Genomic DNA, 20659 nt, shown 5'->3' on the forward strand with positions numbered 1-20659 from the left:
CCAAGGAACTGTCTGCAGAAAGTGTAGAATAAGTGCATCATTAGACACGCTCACGCTATGCTCAGTGCACTAAGAACATGCAAAGAATAATTAAACATATCTCTCTGCTTGATCCACCTTTAGTGGATCAGCCTGATTGATTTACAATCAGCTTGACATCCATTCATGTGAGGATGATAAGCTTTTTGCATGCCCCCTCTCCAAGCAGATCTACTTCCTTTTGGTGGCACAGGTGACGTGATTCACATCACCTGCTGGTGTCCAGCCCACCTCCATCTCACTTCACGGGACGCTGATGTTGGGAGGTTATAGACTAGAGTAGACTTTCAAAAGTTTGGCTAGAGCTGAGTGGGAGTTTTGGCCTATATTTTGCAAGTTGTACGTCATCCAACCACAAGTCACTGCTTAGGGATTTAACATGTTTGTTTTCATTAGCAGACCTTATTACTTACTGATTATTTATTGATTGATGTCCAAATAGAAGTAAAACCTTTATTGAGCATCCACTTTTTGTCCAATTTGCAAAACTGCAAATTGGTATCAGTTGAGGCAGACATGAAAAGCATTAAACACAGCTTGAGTTAAAGTCTGCAACACTTTTCACATTTGCCTTAACTGATACCGACTACCAGTTGGCGTTTATAGTTTTGCAAACTGGACATACCCTCGCGTATTTTTATGTAGTTGGATCAGTTGGTCTGCACTAAATATTTCTTTTATACAATTTTTATACAGATTTTTCTTCTGTTATATTATTGAATTTTGTTAAGTATTATTGCAAGTGCAACACTAGTTTTTGATTCTGCATTGTGTGTCACTATTTTTGGGTGATTGCTACTGGATTAGTTATACTCATTAATTGAGTTTGTTTCACACGTTAGTACATTTTTTAGCGCTGTCCATTTTTTTGGTTATTTTGATTATTAATGCCCTTTATATATAATAACATCTCTACTGGCATGTTAGATCATCATGATTTGGTCACTGACTCACATCATGTCAAGCAGGAATATATATGATTTTTTTTCAAAAACTGTAATGTTATACTTTATTGGGACTAAACAATGTGACTATTTTCCTCCCAAATTTTGGGGAAATCCAGAATTTGCTTAAAAAACAAACAAACAAAAAAATAAAACAGAAAACCGCAGAAATGTATTTTTAAGAATAAAAGATTCCTCTCGACTTGCATTTATGCCCATAAATTAAATGTGCAATTTTTTTAAAACGTCTTTTTTTTTTTTTTAAAGTGAAAATTTGCTTTGCAAAAACCACGCAGTAATTTCTGCATACGGAGAACAAAAAGTTCAGTGCATTAAATCTAAAATCTTCTGGCTTGCCAGATAATTTAAGCATTGATTGGTGATCATTGATTCATGCACATAATTCATTAAACATTAGTAGCAGCAGAAAAGTCATCAAAAACCACCCACTGGGTGGAAGTATCTATCCACTGGGAATCTCTGTCCCAGAGCCGTGCCAACCGACCAGTGTCATCATCTTGGGTAATAGTCCTGCGGAACTCCTGTGAGATTTCTGAACTTCAAAGCTTTATCTACTGTTCTAATGTAATTGGAGATCATTTTTCTCATGTCCGCAGTGTACGGATCATATTCCAATTTTCTTAAACCAGAACGCTTGAAGTTTCCGTCTTTCTGGCCTTCAACGCATAGTAGTCTGTCTGCTAAGACGGGTAGACCTAACAAGTTTATCATCCTCTTAAGCTGAACAAATAGATCTTGCTTTAGGTCCTCAAAATGTACGACCAACACATTCTTTCCATACTTCAGCCAGTCTAGTGTGTGGGTCGCCCACCATGGTGCATAGTTGTTTACAAATTCGGGCCATTCTGAAATCAACAAACAGAAATAATCATCAATCACAAAGATAATATACTTCAATACACGCACAGGGTTGAATTTCTAAATTATTTTGCAGTCACAGAAACATTCAATGACAAACTGTTTAGGTGATACTAGTTAGGATGTTCAAGTAGACAATGTTTATTAAGGAAGTAAACGGGATATCTTCGCTCCTTTGTCTTTGACTGGTTTTTGAACGACTTCTAATTTGCATTCACTAAACTTCAGAAAAGTTAAAGGGACACTCTAAGCACCACAAACTCCTCTACGTCTTAGTGTAGTGGTTTTGGTGCATAGATTTGACTGACAAATAAAATCACATTACTGAGAAATGGCAATGCTTACAATTTGTCAAAAATACACATCTTCACATAAGCCTCTTTTTTTAGAGAATCATTGGATTGGAGGATCACGGTGAATGCCACACAAACTCCATGAGTCAACTATGGTTTTCTATGAGAGCACTTGACTGAACATCATCATAATTAAAGATCTCACAGAGGGAGGAGAGAAAAGATGTTCATGGAACTGGATTACTGTTTTATTTTTATTTTCCTGGATTAAAATGTATCGGTTTATTTAGCAAAGAGGGGGGTTGTTAATACATCTGACTTCAAAAATAATCTATCTAATTTGAGAGTGTTGCTTTAACATTATATAATTACATACCTGTGCCTGTGCTGGCACCACTGAACATACATGTCAAATCCCAAGCTTTGAAGGATTTAAAACATAATTAGAGATCTGTGCTTAAAACATGATAATCCGTTTCAGTCAGTTTTATAAAAGCAATTTTGGTTGTGTTGTAAAACTATCAATGTATTATCCGTCTTTCGACCAAAAGATACTACCTCCCTGAAAGCATTGTTGTGACATGTGATACAATATGGAATCAACACAGTAAAGGAGGAGACTATATTTAAAAGAAGAAAAGCTACCACAACAAGAGGACATAGTCTTAAATTAGAGGGGAAAAGGTTTAAAAATAATATCAGGAAGTATTACTTTAATGAGAGGGTAGTGGATGCATGGAATAGCCTTCCAGCTGAAGTGGTAGAGGTTAACACAGTAAAGGAGTTTAAGCATGCGTGGAGTAGGCATAATGCCATCCTAACTATAAGATAAGGCCAGGGACTAATGAAAGTATTTAGAACATTGGGCAGACTAGGTGGGCCGAATGGTTCTTATCTGCTGTCACATTTTATGTTTCTATGTTTCTAATACAATGTGATACATTCTCCACTGACTTGATGCTAAATACTTGCATTCATTTTATATGGCTTACTAAAATATGAATAAAATTAATAAATACAAATGAAAAAGTAAATAATGAGTGAATTATCCTAAAGTGATAAAAATGACTTTACTAAAATAAATAAATACAATTATGAATACAATTATCTGTATTTGTATAAAAGCCAATGAATTATCCCATGCAATGTATTTAATATTGGTAATAACGCCATATAAACATGAAAGAAGTGTATTTGCCATTATGGTTTAGATGTCATTTAGCTGATAACAATAGTTTAAATAATGGCATCGCCCATTGCTAAACAAATTTAGATTCTGCTTTAGGTGAATGTTTTATACAAATAGACATTTAATTCAGATCAATTATATAACCAATAAAAAAAGATACGTTATTTAGAATGGTATAGATATGACACAAAGTCTGTCCCATTATAGACACACAGCAATTGTCTTGTGGATATATGTGCTGATGCTGGCAATTTGAAATCCCATCTCCTAAATTCTTCAAATTAGAACAGTTTGGGCAGAACATTTCCCATTGAACTGTATTTTTAATACAATTATTGATTACTATTACCACAATCTGGTTAGAACTATCAGAACTGTGACCTGGATAAAGCAAGTTGCCTTTGTATATTAGAGATTTATTGTGGACTTGACAAGAAATCAACAGCAACAGAAAATTGCATTAGGCTTTTCAGTAAAAGCAAAAAAAATTAAAGAAAACCTCTGTGGTACTCGGCAGATGTAGGCCAAAATAGTAAAAAAACAAAAAGTTAGCATTTAATAATTATAAAATAAGAAGATAGGCAGATCTATAAGATTAGATAGAAAGAGGATAAGCAAGTTATAAGAGCTTCCAAATCACACACAGAAGAGAAAATAGCACAGTCTGTAAAAAAAGGGGACAAAACATTTTTTAGATACATAAATGCAAAAAGGAAAGTAAAACAAGGATTAGTTAGATTAAAAGCAAAAGAAGGAAGGTATGTAGAAGAGGATAAAGGTCTAGCTGACTGCCTCAATGAATATTTTTGTTCAGTATTTACAGATGAAAATGAAGGAAAGGGACCTCAGTTAAGAACAAGGACAAATGAGTCATTTGTTACATGTGATTTTACAGAGTAAGAGGTTCTATTTCAACTGTCAAAAGTAAAGACAAATAAGTCAATGGCACCTGATGGAATACACCCAAAGTTATTAAAAGAGCTTAGTGGTGTACTAGCAAAACCATTAACAGATTTAATTAACCAATCATTGTTAACAGGAGTAGTCCCAGAAGATTGGAAGTTAGTGAATGTTGTGCCCATTCACAAGAAAGGTAGTAGGGAGGAGTCGGGCAACTATAGGCCAGTAAGCCTTACTTCAGTAGTGGGGAAAGTAATGGAAACCATGTTAAAGGATACGATTGTTGAACATCTAAAATCACATGGATTTCAAGATCAGAGACAACATGGGTTTAGATCATGCCAAACTAATCTTAATGATTTTATTGATTGGGTAACTAAAATATTAGATCAGGGTGGTGCAGTAGACATTGCTTACCTAGATTTCAGTAAGGCTTTTGACCCTGTTGCACATAGAAGGCTTATCAATAAACTGCAATCTTTAAGTTTGGATTCCAATATTGTTGAATGGGTAATGTAGTGGCTGAGTGACAGGCAACAGAGGGTTGTAGTCACTGGAGTATATTCGAGGCATGGGCTTGTCACCAGTGGGGTACCTCAGGGATCTGTACTTTGACCCATTCTCTTTAATATTTTTATTAGAAATATTGCAGAAGGTATTTTTGCTGATACAAAAATATGTAACAGGGTTGATGTTCCAAGATGGATAAGCCAAATGGCAAATGATTTAGGTAAACTAGAAAAATGGTCAGAGTTGTGGCAACTGACATTTAATGTGGATAAGTGCACGATAATGCTTCTTGGACGTAAAAACCCAAGGGTAGAGTACAGAATATTTGATAGAGTCCCAACCTCAACATCTGAGGAAAAGGATTTAGGGGAGATTATTTCTGTGGACTAAAAGGTAGGCAGACAATGTAATAGAGCAGCAGGAAATGCTAGCAGAATGCTTGGTTGTATAGCAGTAGAAAGAGGGATGTGCTCATGCCATAGTACAGAAAACTGGTGAGACCTCACTTGGAGTATTGTACGCAGTACTGGAGACCGTATCTTCAGAAGGATATTGATACTGTAGAGATAGTTCACAGAAGGGCTACTAAACTGGTTTATGGATTGCAGGATAAAACTTACAAGGAAAGGTTAAAGGAACTTAACATGTATAGCTTGGAGGAAAGACAAGACAGGGGTGATATGATAGAAACATTTAAATACATAAAAGGAATCAACACAGTAAAGGAGGAGAGTATATTTAAAAGAAGAAAAACTACCACAACAAGAGGACATAGTCTTAAGTTAGAGGGGCAAAGGTTAAAAAAATAATATCAAAGAATTACTTTATTGAGAGGGTAGTGGATGCATGGAATAGCCTTCCAGCTGAAGTGGTAGAAGTTAACACAGTAAAGGAGTTTACGCATGCATGCGATAGGCATAAAGCTATCCTAACTATAAGATAAGACCAGGGACTAATAAAAGTATTTAGAAAATTGGGCAGACTAGATGGGCTGAATGATTCTTATCTGCTGTCATGTTCTATGTTTCTATATCCTTTCTTGTGGCAACTATATGATGGACAACATTGTGTGTGTACGGTGCAGTGATATGATAATTCTTTCACTCTTTTCAACAGAAAAGTGTTCTGTTTCACTTCTTCACTTTTTGCCACTCTAAGTTTGGTGAAATGTCTGCGAAAACTGACAGAACTTACTATGAAGAAAACCATCACTTTTAGAACACAATAAATAAATATCCCATATTGTTTCTAGTTATTCTGTGCAAATATTTTAGTTTATAACAGAGGAGTCACACCTTTAGTTCTATATGACTGTTATTGTATGCATTAAATAATGACTGTCTTGTTCCATGGAGAGATCTGACTGAAATTCTGAGGTAAGGAAGGAATTTTTTCCTAGTTTGTTGCAAAATTTGAAGCACTTTAACCCCTTAAGGACCAAACTTCTGGAATAAAAGGGAATCATGACATGCCACACATGTCATGTGTCCTTAACCCCTTCACGACGGGTGACGGACGAGGTCCGTCATCCTGGGGATGCCCTTAACGACGGGTGACGGACCTCGTCCGTCACGCGGTAAAATTAACCCCAGATCGCCGCAATCGCGGCGATCGTGGGGTTAATGGTGCTCCGGTCTGCCTCTGCATTAGAGGCAGACCGGGAGCACCGGATCGGGCTGTCAGAGTACATGTGCCCGCTCTGACAGCATGCCAGAGCGGGCACATGTGCTCTCTATACTCACCTCCGCCTCCCTGCACTTCCGGGTTCAGTGTGAAGTGCAGGGAGACGGATCTTCAGTGATCCTGCCCCCTGCTTTTAAAAAAAAAAGTTAAATTAAAATCCCACCCCCCCTTTACCCATATTAATAAAAAATTAACCCCTTCCCTGCCAATTGATCACTGACTACAGTGATCAATTGGCAGGGATTACATTTTAATATGATCTGATTTTTTTTTTTAACCCCTGAGGTTTAATTCTTTTTTTTTTTAACCCTCAGGGGTTAAATTTATTTTATTAATTAATTTAAATATTTTAAAATTATAAATTTAGCTAGCTGGGGAGGGTGGAAGTTAGTGGGGAATTGGGGGATTTAGTGTTAGGCTAACTAGGGGTTAACGTTAAAAAAAGTTTTAAAATAAGCTTTAAAAAGTTAAAAAATTAAGTAAAAAAAAGTTTTAATAATGTTTAAGTAAAAAATAAAAAAAAAATAAACCCTTTACCCAGTCCAAATAAAAATTAACCCCTTGCCTGCCAGTCTATCACTGCCTACAGTGATCAAAATACAGATCACAGTATTATACTGTGATCTAATTTTTTTTTAACCCCTGACGATTAACTTTTATTTATTTTTTAACCCTCAGGGGTTAAATTAATTTAATTAACTAATTTAAATATTGTATAATTAAATATTTTGCTAGCTGGGGTGGGTGGGAGTTATGGGAAAATGGGGAATTTACTGTTAGTGCTGCTTACTGCTAGTTAGGGGTTAACGTTAAAAGAAAAAGCTTAGAAAAATGTTAAATCTGTAAAAAAAAGTTTTACGAAAGTTTAGGAAACTTTAAAAAAATGAATAAGCAAAACAAAAGTTTAAAAAATAGTTTTAAAAAGTAAAAAAAGTTTTAAAAAGTAAAAAAATACATTTAATAACGCTCATTACCACTACACCTGGTACAAGCTAGCGGAAAAATGATCCCACGCTAAGGTTCAAAATATGCCTTTTGAAATACCCTGGGATGTCTTCTTTAAGAAATGGTATGGCTTTATGGGGTATTTGGATTATATAGCCTGGTAAAATACTCTAAAATGGGACATGGGCACAGCGTAAAAATTTAAAGTTTGAAAAAAATGGAATGGCTGTGTCCCAAATGTGCCCCTCCGATGTCCACATATACCTGGCAAAGGTACATACGGGGGTATTTTTGTACTCAGCCGACATAGCTGAGCAACATATAAAGTATTATAGAGTGGTGGTACACAAAATGTTTGCAAAATATACTGTGCAAACTCACTTTGTGTGTCAAAAAGGCAGAAAAAACGCTTATTACCACTACACCTGGTACAAGCTAGCGGAAAAATTATCCCACACTAATTTTCAAAATATGCCTTTTGAAATACCCTGGGATGTCTTCTTTAAGAAATGGTATGGCTTTATGGAGTATTTGGATTATATAGCCTGGTAAAATACTCTAAAATGGGACATGGGCACAGCGTAAAAATGTAAAGTTTGAAAAAAAAATGGAATGGCTGTGTCCCAAATGTGCCCCTCCGATGTCCACATATACCTGGCAAAGGTACATACGGGGGTATTTTTGTACTCAGCCGACATAGCTGAGCAACATATAAAGTATTATAGAGTGGTGGTACACATAAGGTTTGCAAAATATACTGTGCAAACTCACTTTGTGTGTCAAAAAGGCAGAAAAAACGCTTATTACCACTACACCTGGTACAAGCTAGCGGAAAAATTATCCCACGCTAAGGTTCAAAATATGCCTTTTGAAATACCCTGGGGTGTCTACTTTAAGAAATGGTAGGCCTTTGTGGGGTAGTTTGAATTTAAAACTTACGAAGATGCTTGGAAATTGCACATAGGTCCAGCGTCAAAATTCAAAGTTCTGTAAAAACTGATATGGCTTGGTCTCCAATATGCCACTGTAGCTTCACAAAATAGTGCCAAAGACATTCATTGGGGATGTCTTTTTACTCAGAAGACTTAGCTGAGCATAATTTGAAGGTTTTGAACTTAGTGGCACATATGAAATATACAAAATGCCCAGCAAAAATGCAATCCGTATGTCAAAAAATGCACAAAATTATTTTTTACCACATACTTTGGCATATATTGGTGAATAAATGGGGGCATGCTAAGGCACAATATGCACCTTATGATATACCCTGGAGTGTCTACTTTTACAAATGGTAGGCCTTTGTGGTTTTTTTTTTTGAACAGTCAAACTGTTATAATACCCCAAATGGAAGCATAGGCTCATTAAATCCGTCTCTCAAAATTCTACTGTGAATACTGAAAAGGACAGGTCTCCTGTATGGCACTGTAGCTTCACGAAATAGTGCCATAGACATACAATGGGGGTGTCCTTTTACTCAGAAGACTTAGCTGAGCATAATTTGGGGGGTTTGAACTTAGTGGCACATATGAAATATACAAAATGCCCAGCAAAAATGCAATCCGTATGTAAAAAATGCACACAATTATTTTTTACCACATACTTTGGCATGTAATGGTAAAAAAATGGGGGCATGTTAAGGCACAATATGCACCTTATGAGATACCCTGGAGTGTCTACTTTTACAAATGGTAGGCCTTTGTGGGGGTTTTTGAACAGTCAAACTGTTATAATACCCCAAATGGAAGCATAGGCTCATTATATCCGTCTCTCAAAATTCTACTGTGAATACTGAAAAGGACAGGTCTCCTATATGGCACTGTAGCTTCACAAAATAGTGCCAAAGACATACAATGGGGGTACCGTTGTACTCAGCAGAAGTAACTGAACACATAATAAAACTTTGTACAGGAATAGCACACAACAACTTTACAAAATACACATGAGAAGTTCTTTGTTATACGTTTGTGTGCGAAAACCCCCCAAAAACACAATTTTACTCCAATATTTAGCAGAGGTTGGCGGTAAAATGGCTACGTAGAAAGTGTCAAAACAACCTTAGGTAAATAGCCTGTGATGTCTACTTTATATAAATATATACTTTTGTGTGGCAATTTTGTTTTATTTTATGGCTATTAGGCTTACAAGACAAACATACCAAATTCTAAAATCGCTCCATATTAAAATTTTATTTTACTCCTTGTGCTTTGTGACCTGTAACTACCAAAAAAAACTTAAAATCCCAGACACATTATATATTCTGTAAATCAGAACAAATAAATGAATTTATTTTTAATTACTTTCCTTAACCTGCACTAATTATGCACACATTATGATTGCAAAAACTGTAAAAAAAAACAATATTTTTCATTTTTTTTGCATTTTTCTGTATTTTTTTTATAATAAGTAAGCATTTATATATTTATATGTTATATCAAATTAAAGCCCTTTCTGTCCTTTAAAAAACAGTATATAATATGTGTCGGTGCAATAAATGAGAGAGATGCAAATTGCAGTTGAACGCAAACAGCAAGAAAATGCAAAAATTGCTTGTGTCATTAAGCGTAAGTCAAGCTTCTGAAGCTCTGTCCTTAAGGGGTTAAGGGGTAAAACTGGGATTTTTTCTTTTTGATCAACAATAAAAACAGATGTGAGAAAGGCCGATCTTGAAGGATGCATGTCTCTTTTCAGACTATGTAACTATGAAAATTGTTCATGCCGTCATACAAATGTGGAACAATCAACCTCATTATAAGAGCTAAATCGAAGTGCCTAGCAGTGTTATCCCAACTGAAGTGTACAGCTTACATTCATCTTGGGTATCTTGCACATACAATGGCTACACATGTATTTGAGTAGGGCTGCTACTGACATATAATTTGTTTAGAATCTGAGTCTTGACAATGTAAGAAACATGACAACTGGTACAATTATTGTTGTACCAATAATATTCTTTTTCGGATTTTAGACACTTTCAACACTACAGCTCTCAACATTAGAAGAAAAGCATTTTTTTGCACTAGACTTTGAAACAGCTTAGAGGACATTAGGAGCAGACAATGTGAGTCAGCGTCTTTAATTTGTGAAATGCCTGATTAATGTTCATATTCTCTTTGCTGAATAAGTCAATTGGCAAATTCATCCAAATAGAAGTTTAAAGCACACTCATTCACAAGTGCTATTAGACAGGATGGTGGAAAGCTGTATATTAATGCTGGGTAAGATTTCAATCCTGTATTAAACCTACTTCTGAGCATTAGAAACACTGTATTTGTGTTAATTCTTGAAATAATAGGTTGTACTTTTACAGATTATAATGAATTCAATTATGATGGGTCTATAATACTCTAATACCATAGCAGATACATTACTGTAGTTTTGCTGGTTTGTTAGTATTGACTCTGTGTGAGCAAAAAGCACAAATAATTAGATACTTAAAACATTATAGTTATCTCTTTCATAATTACAATGTAACAGAATATGATTGACCTTATGCTACAAAGGGATTCAGTTAATACTTTAGCAAGCTTTGGTGTATAAATAAAGTTCATTGGCACAAGATGTGCTCTTTCAAATATTATCTGTCTTCATTTCAAACAAGGAGGTACTTATATACCCGTCTCTGTTATGATCAACACATACAATTGAGAAATGTAGAAAATTAAAGGGACAGTATAGTCACCAGAACAACTACAGCTTATTGTATTTGTTCTAGTGAGTATAATCACTTCAGGCTTTTTGCAGAGTGTTTTCAGAGAAAAGGCAGTGTTTAGATTACAGCCTAGGGACACCTCCAGTGACCACTCCTCAGATGGCTACTAGAGTTGCTTCCTGTGGCAGCACTGCCATTCAGTGTCTCCACCCTCTGCATGGAGACACTGAACTTTCCTCATAGAGATGCATTGATTCAATATAGTAAAATCTTACCTTTATTCCAGCCTTTTGCTGCTGGCTCTGCCCCTCATTCTGCCTCCTTGGCAGTCTCAGCCAATCCAAGACTTTCCTATGGGAAATCATTGTGACTGGCTCAGATCATCACTTCTGATGATGTCATCCAGGCAGGAAGATCAGGTGCAGAGCCAGCATAACAGACTGGAATAAAGGTAAGATGTTACTATATTTAGTGGGACAGAGAGGGCCAGGGGGGCTAGATTGTGGTTTTAACACTATAGGGTCAGGGATACATGTTTGTGTTCCTGACCCTATAGTGTTCATTTAACTGTTTGACAAGACTACATTCACTACATTCCTAAGAGGAATGTCCAGAAACTGCAATATGTCAGGAAATTAAAATGGCAACAAAATGGGATATAGGTAGATCCTGACACGTTTCGCCAATGAGATGACTCTTCAAGGACCTCAAACTTACATTGTAACTTTGTTGCTGATGTTACATATTGAAAACATAACCTACTTTACATGTTTAACAAGGTGATACTTTATGACTGAAGCACATGTACTCATCAAAATATATGCGTTTTCTATCTGTCCTAGAAATATTTTTTCTTACTCTGGTTTTACTATTCATAATATATAGTTTGATCAGAACACTCTATAAAGAAAATCAACTAAAGACCTATTGTAACTGAATTAAAGGAACACTATAGTTTCAGGAATACAACTTGTATTCGTGACACTATAGTGTTTAACTATTTAGGTGGCCAGTCCCCTCCGATTGCATGTTCCCGCCTCCATTTCAATGCTTCTCCATAGGAAAGCTCTGGGAGGCTATTGCGCATGCACGGCAAAATGCCACGCTGCACCAATCATCTCCTTATAGAGATTCATTAAATCAATGCATCTCTATAGGGAACTTTCAGTGCCTCCATGCAGAGTGCAGAGATGCTGACTGCCACTTCTAGTGACCGTCTGAGTAACTGCACCAAGAGGTGTTAATGGCCAGCAATATAAACACTGCCTTTTCTGTGAAAAGGCAGCATTAACAGTGTTCAGGCTGCAGGGAAAGGTGAGAAACACCAGAAGCAATACATTAAGCTGTTGTGGTTCTGGTAACTATAGTGTCTCTTTACCATTGCTGAGAAAAGTATTCAAATATTAGTCATGTATTTTCTCTGTTACATGTATAAAATGCATCTGCTTCAATGAGCTACATGTTGGATTTTGGTTAGCCTAACCAAAGACAGCCTTAATGTTCAATGTATTATCCTACAGCTAGAGGTATTGCTTATATTGATGATACCTGGTTATTGTGGACACGTCACAAGCAGTGGTGACTGCTGAAGCTAGACTCATGAAAGTAGAAGTGCTATAGGGCACATTATAAATACAGCTTTGGGAAAATAAAATAGCTTTACCTACGTGCAAAAAAAAGACACAAAGGACACAAAGGTGTTTGCCATTTCCTCAAAACAGACTGTGGTGAATCTTGGAGACATAGCACGTCTGGTGGTTTTCCTAAAGAAAACTATTTAAGTTCCTTATTTGAGGGATTAATTGAGGGGCCTAAAGCCAAAAGATTATTCCTACTTGTTACCTGCAAGAATGACTTTTTCAGATAATTGTTTTTATTCCTCGGTTTGCATTAAACTACTGAATTAATATTAACTCAGTTCAATAGAGACCAACTTTGCAGAATGTTTTTAAATTTAAAGGCATGCTCTGAGAACCAAAATGACTTCCACTTAATGAAGTGATGATAGTTCATGCTCCTAAGGTCTTACTGCTCAATTCTCTGCCATTTAGGAGTTAAATAAGTTTTGTTTCCGTTTATGCAGCCCTAACACCTCTCCTGGCTGTGACTCGCAAAACCTGCATGAAAAAAAAGGTTTAATTTTCAATCAGATCTTACAGAACAGTGTGTTTACTTAATAAGTAGAATCTCCCGCCATGTTAATTGAACTGTAATCACATATGAGTCCCCTGCAAACCAAAGCAGGTAATTTCAGAGCAGCAATAAGACATTCTAAACTAAACAGACTGTGCAATAAAGGATGTTTAAACATTAGATTTCTCTTAACAGGAAGTGTGTTGGGAGGCTGTGTAAGAGAACTCAGCAGTGAGACTGCCGAGGCATGATCTATGCATTAAAACCACTTCATTAAGCTGAAATTGTTTGGTCCTTAAGTTATCCCTTTAATTATTTGTTTTAGGTTCTCTTACTGTGAGAGAATTGATCACTTTAACAATGTATTATTATTAATTTCATGCTACAGTCTCACAGACCAAAATATATTACTTTATTAATTTTACTTCTATTGCCATAGGGGAGAGCAGTGTATTGTTCTGCCCTCTGCTGAGGCACTGCAAAGGTTAATGTTGGAATGTCTATAAATACATACTGGTGTCTCCAGACTGAACTGCAGTTATGGAGAAAAAAATTGATGTGCTGGCTGAGAAGAGTAGGACTCAGAATAAGCCTCTGAGCTGTGATGGCAAATCTCAAAGATCATCAAACCGACTTCTGAGTGACACCCTTTTACTAAATGGTTCTTTAACCCGTTTAGTAAACGGCGGAAGTCTTTCTATTCTGCAGAGTCATTGCGACATAGCACAATCACATTTGGTTTAGTATATAATATATGATTGTCTGTTCATCAAAAAATAATGGAAATGTTTGTGCGTGGGGAGCAGTGCTAAAGATATACATTTGGCAGTGGTTGAGTGTGCATTCAATATCCATTAATCTACTAAAATACATCAGTAAATAAAACATAACGACTTGAAAATGATTCCCGAAATCATGACCAACTAATGCAACTACCTGGTTTACCGCTTCAAAAAAAATCTATTTACTGATTCAATTAACTATGGATGCTAAAGTTGCAATATCTAGAAATTAGTTAAAACAAGAAATCCCCACCTGGGCATATCAATCAACTTACATACCAGTACACTTTGGAAAAAGGTATATACTATGATAATAATGATTAGCAGGAAAAAAGATGGGAACCCTGGCTAGGCACTTTGATCATAAACTGTAAATTTGCTTTGCAAAGCACTATTCAAAGTCTTCCAATAAAGAATTAAAAGTATTTGTTGATGTATGTAATATAAAGCATTCCAGTTTAATATGTGAATTCTAATTCTAATTGGATTCTAAGATCGCTTATATAATATCAAATGTCTATTATTGTAATGTTTGTATCTCTGTAAAAAAAATAAATGAAAATGCAATAAATAATAAATAAACAAAATCAAAGTATCACTTTGGAGTTGTTTAAAAGTAATCTCTTTTACGAAAGTTCATCTGGAGAAATGCAAAATTGTTGACAGAGGTTGGTATTTTATTATTCAGTAAATCTGCTTAACTTGAAAATGTTTAACCCCTTAAGGACGGGTGACGGACGAAGTCCGTCATCCTGGGGATACCCTTAACGACGGGTGATGGACCTCGTCCGTCACGCGGTAAAATTAACCCCAGATCGCCGCAATCGCGACGATCGTGGGGTTAATGGTGCTCCGGTCTGCCTCTGTATTAGAGGCAGACTGGGAGCACCCGATAGTGCTGCCCCAGCACATATGCCTGCTCTGACAGCATGTCAGAGCGAGCACATGTGCTGTGTATACTTACCTCCGCCTCCCTGCACTTCCGGGTTCACTGTGAAGTGCAGGGAGACGGATCAGTGCTGATCCTGCCCCCTGGTGTAAAAAAAAAAAAGTACAATTAAAATCCCACCCCCCTTTACCCATTTTAATAAAAAATTAACCCCTTTCCTGCCAATTGATCACTGACTACAGTGATCAATTGGCAGGGATTACATTTTAATATGACCTGATTTTTTTTTTAACCCCTGAGGGTTAATTCTTTTTTTTTTTTAACCCTCAGGGGTTACATTTATTTTATTAATTAATTTAAATATTTTAAAATTATAATTATTATCCTGGGGAGGGTGGAAGTTAGTGGGGAATTGGGGGATTTAGTGTTAGGCTAACTAGGGGTTAACGTTAAAAAAAGTTTTAAAATAAGCTTTAAAAAGTAAAAAAATTAAGTTAAAAAAAGTTCTAATAACGTTTAAGTAAAAAATTAAAAAAATAAACCCTTTACCCAGTCCAAATAAAAATTAACCCCTTCCCTGCCAGTCGATCACTGCACTACAGTGATCAAAATACAGATCACAGTATTATACTGTGATCTAATTTTTTTTAACCCCTGACGATTAACTTTTATTTATTTTTTTAACCCTCAGGGGTTACATTTATTTAATTAACTAATTTAAATATTGTGTAATTAAATATTTTGCTAGCTGGGGTGGGTGGGAGTTATGGGAAAATGGGGAATTTACTGTTAGTGCTGCTTACTGCTAGTTAGGGGTTAACGGTAAAAAAAAAGCTTAGAAAAATGTTAAATCTGTAAAAAAAAGTTTTACGAAAGTTTAGGAAACTTTAAAAAAATTAATAAGCAAAACAAACGTTTAAAAAATAGTTTTAAAAAGTAAAAAAATACATTTAATAACGCTCATTACCACTACACCTAGTACAAGCTAGCGGAAAAATTATCCCACGTTAAGGTTCAAAATATGCCTTTTGAAATACCCTGGGATGTCTTCTTTAAGAAATGGTATGGCTTTATGGGGTATTTGAATTATATAGCCTGGTAAAATACTCTAAAATGGGACATGGGCACAGCGTAAAAATTTAAAGTTTGAAAAAAATGGAATGGCTGTGTCCCAAATGTGCCCCTCCGATGTCCACATATACCTGGCAAAGGTATATACGGGGGTATTTTTGTACTAAGCTGACATAGCTGAGCAACATATGAAGTATTATACAGTTGTAGCACACATAAGGTTTGCAAAATATACTGTGCAAATTCACTTTGTGTGTCAAAAAGGCAGAAAAAACGCTTATTACCACTACACCTGGTACAAGCTATCGGAAAAATTATCCCACGCTAAGGTTCAAAATATGTCTTTTGAAATACCCTGGGGTGTCTACTTTAAGAAATGGTAGGCCTTTGTGGGGTAGTTTGAATTTAAAACCTGCGAAGATGCTTGGAAATTGCACATAGGCCCAGCGTAAAAATTCAAAGTTCTGTAAAAACTGATATGGCTTGGTCTCAAATATGGCACTGTAGCTTCACAAAATAGTGCCAAAGACATTCATTGGGGATGTCTTTTTAATCAGAAGACTTAGCTGAGCATAATTTGGAGGTTCTGAACTTAGTGGCACATATGAAATATACAAAATGCCCAGCAAAAATGCAATCTGTATGTAAAAAAATGCCCCAAATTATTTTTTATCACATACTTTGGCATATATTGGTGAAAAAATGGGGGCATGCTAAGGCACAATATGCACATTATGATAAACCCTGGAGTGTGTACTTTTACAAAAGGTAGGCCTTTGTGTTTTTTTTTTGAACAGACAAACTGTTATAATACCCCAAATGGAAGCATAGGCTCATTAAATCCGTCTCTCAAAATTCTACTGTGAATACTGAAAAGGACAGGTCTCCTGTATGGCACTGTAGCTTCACTAAATAGTGCCAAAGACATACAATGGGGGGTACAGTTGTACTCAGCAGAAGTAACTGAACACATAATATAACTTTTTACAGGAATAGCACACACCAACTTTACAAAATACACATGAGAAGTTCTTTGTTATAAGTTTGTGTGCGAAAACCCCCCAAAAACACAATTTTACTCCAATATTTAGCAGAGGTTGGCGGTAAAATGGCTACGTAGAAAGTGTCAAAACAACCTTAGTTAAATAGCCTGTGGTGTCTACGTTATATAAATATATACTTTTGTGTGGCAATTTTGTTTTCTTTTATGGCTATTAAGCTTACAAGACAAACATACCAAATTCTAAAATCGCTCCACATTAAAAGTTTATTTTACTCCTTGTGCTTTGTGACCTGTAACTACCAAAAAATACTTAAAATCCCAGACACATTATATATTCTGTAAATCAGAACAACTAAATGAATTTATTTTTAATTACCGTATTTTTCGCTCCATAAGACGCACTTTTTTTCCCCTCAAAAGTGAGGGGAAATGTCTGTGCGTCTTATGGAGCGAATATGATGCTTTACTTACCTGTCTTGCAGCGTTGGCCGGCAGCACAGGGCGCACCGCGGTAGTGGAACTTTAATTTCATGTTCCGGTTTCCGGCGGGACTGAAAGGAAGTGCGCACAAGCTGAGTGCGCACTTCCTTTCAGTCCCGCCGGAAACCGGAACATGAAATTCAAGTTCCACTACCGCGGTGCGCCCTGTGCTGCCGGCCAACGCTGCAAGACAGGTAAGTAATTATAGGACAAGGGGAGGGGGACAGTATGGGAGGGGGATGAAGTCTATGGGGAGGGAGGGGGATGAAGTCTATGGGGAGGGAGGGGGATGAAGTCTATGGGGAGGGAGGGGGATGGAAGTCTATGGGGAGGGGTGGGGATGGAAGTCTATGGGGAGGGGTGGGGATGGAAGTCTATGGGGAGGGGTGGGGTTGGAAGTCTATGGGGAGGGGTGGGGATGGAAGTCTATGGGGAGGGGTGGGGATGGAAGTCTATGGGGAGGGGTGGGGATGGAAGTCTATGGGGAGGGGGGGGATGAAAGTCTATGGGGGGGGGATGAAAGTCTATGGGGGGGGATGAAAGTCTATGGGGGGGGATGAAAGTCTATGGGGGGGGATGAAAGTCTATGGGGAGGGGGGGATGAAGTCTATGGGGAGGGGGGGGATGAAGTCTATGGGGGGGATGAAGTCTATGGGGAGGGGGGGGATGAAGTCTATGGGGAGGGGGGGGATGAAGTCTATGGGGAGGGGGGGGATGAAGTCTATGGGGAGGGGGGGATGAAGTCTATGGGGAGGGGGGGGATGAAGTCTATGGGGAGGGGGGGGATGAAGTCTATGGGGAGGGGGGGATGAAGTCTATGGGGGGGGATGAAGTCTATGGGGAGGGAGGGGGATGAAGTCTATGGGGAGGGGGTGGATGAAGTCTATGGGGAGGGGGTGGATGAAGTCTATGGGGAGGGGGTGGGTGAAGACTATGGGGAGGGGGTGAGTGAAGACTATGGGAGAGAGGAGAAGACTATGGAAGGGGGGGACACTATGGGACAGGGGAGAAAAAAAATATTCTGTACAAACTGTCCCATAGTAAGAAACACTATGGGACAGTTTGTTCAGAATATTTTTTTTCTGGGTTTCTTCCTCTAAAAACTAGGTGCGTCTTATGGTGAGGTGCGTCTTATGGAGCGAAAAATACGGTACTTTCCTAATTGTGCACACATTATTATTGCAAAAACTGTAAAAAAAAAAAAAAATTCATTTTTTTTGCATTTTTCTGTATGTTTTAATAATAAATAAACATTTATGTATATATATGTTACATCAAATTAAAGCCCTTTCTGTCCTTTAAAAAACGGTATATAATATCCGTCGGTGCAATAAATTAGTAAAATGCAAATTGCAGTTGAACGCAAACAGCAAAAAATGCAAAAAATGCAGTTGTCATTAAGTGAAAGACAAGCTTCTGAAGCTCTGTCCTTAAGGGGTTAAAATGAAGATTTTCTTGTTGTTTGTTTTTTTCCCATGTGCTGCTACTGAGTTAATTAGGGGAGTGGTCTTAATTTCCACCTGTGCAGGTTTTTATATATCTATGTAAACCCACAGCTGACTTATGGAGGTTGCTCACTTGGAGTCTCTTAACCCCTTAAGGACGCAAGACGGTTCAGGACCGTCATCGGCATTTTTCCCTTGCCGACCGACGACGGTCCTGAACCGTCCTAAATTTAAAATGTACTTACCCGATCGCCGTCGTTCCCCCGGCGGCGATCGGCGTTGCTCCCGTTGTGGGGAGACTGCCTGCAGCCCAGACAGTCTCCCCATGGCGGATTAGGACCCCTGGGGCCATGTGATCGCCCAACAGGGCGACCACATGGTCACAATAGGTGTCCTAGTCTCTGCCTGCAGGGGGACTGTCTGTGCTGACAGGCAGTCTCCCTGCAACTGTAAAATCATAAAAAAATTTAAAGTGAAAGTTAATAAAAAAAAATTATTATTATATATGTGTATATATATATGATATATAGACATATATTATACCTATATAATATATGTCTATATATCATATATATAATGTCATGCTAAGTGTATTTTTATATTAATATGTACATATATTAATATAAAAATACACTTATAATTAATTTACACACGTATATATATAATATATATAATAACTATATATATATTGTATATATATATTATTATAAAATACGAATAATAAATAATTTAAATTAAATTAAAAAAATTAAAAATAATAATAAAAATTAAAAAAAATTATATATCTATACGAAATGTTATTCTAACTGTATTTTGATATTAATATATATATATATTTATATCAAAATACACTTAGAATGAAATTGTATATATATCTATGTATATATAAATAAATAAAAAGAATACGAACTATTCATATGTCCATATACAAAATGACATAAATAATTATATAAATATACACGTAGACTTCAAATATATAAATATGCACATATATTTAAATTCTACGTGCGTATTTATGTAATATTTTTACATAATTAAGTTATTTTATTGATTGCAATTTAAGGGACCTGCCTGCCAACCCAGGCCGAAAGTCTAGAGAATTGAATTTGCTAGCACTGTATTTTACCCTCTAACGTTCTACGACACCCTAAAACCTGTACATGGGGGGTACTGTTTTACTCGGGAGACTTTGCTGAACACAAATATTAGTGATTCAAAACAGTAAAACATATCACAGCGATGATATTGTCAGTGAAAGTGACTTTTTTTGCATTTTTCACACATAAACAGCACGTTTACTGATGATATAATTGTTGTGATACATTTTCCAGTTTTGAAACACTAATATTTGTGTTCAGCAAAGTCTCCTGAGTATAACAGTACCCCCCATGTACAGGTTTTATAGCGTTTTTGAAAGTTACAGGGTCAAATATATGGGTCAAATATTTTTACATTGAAAATGGCCAGGTTGGTTACGTTGCCTTTGAGAGCGTATGGTAGCCCAGGAATGAGAATTACCCCCATGATGGCATACCATTTGCGAAAGAAGACAACCCAAGGTATTGCAAATGGGGTATGTCCAGTCTTTTTTAGTAACCACTTGGTCACAAACACTGGCCAAAATTAGCGTTCAATTTAGTTTTTTACTTTTTTCACACACAAACAAATATGAACGCTAACTTTGGCCAGTGTTTGCGACTAAGTGGCTACTAAAAAAGTCTGGACATACCCCATATTGAATACCCTGGGTTGTCTACTTTAAAAAAAATATGTACATGTGGGGTGTTATTCAGCGATTTATGACAGATAATAGTGTTACAATGTC

At 36.7% G+C, this 20659-nt stretch overlaps 1 protein-coding gene across 4 annotated transcripts in view; it reads right to left on the reverse strand.

The window, feature by feature from the left end:
* Nucleotides 1-653: 653 nt before the first annotated feature.
* Nucleotides 654-20659, reverse strand: part of WSCD2 (WSC domain containing 2) — a 326034-nt gene continuing 306028 nt past the window's right edge. For all 4 annotated transcript variants that reach the window (XM_063454212.1, XM_063454209.1, XM_063454210.1 and 1 more), the window contains one exon: nt 654-1849. In XM_063454212.1, the coding sequence (XP_063310282.1) occupies nt 1497-1849 (353 nt within the window). In that variant the 3' untranslated portion in view covers nt 654-1496. The remainder of the gene's footprint in view (nt 1850-20659) is intronic.

This window comes from Pelobates fuscus, chromosome 5 (genome assembly GCF_036172605.1).
Source record: "Pelobates fuscus isolate aPelFus1 chromosome 5, aPelFus1.pri, whole genome shotgun sequence".
In the NCBI taxonomy this organism is placed as follows: Eukaryota; Metazoa; Chordata; class Amphibia; order Anura; family Pelobatidae; genus Pelobates; species Pelobates fuscus.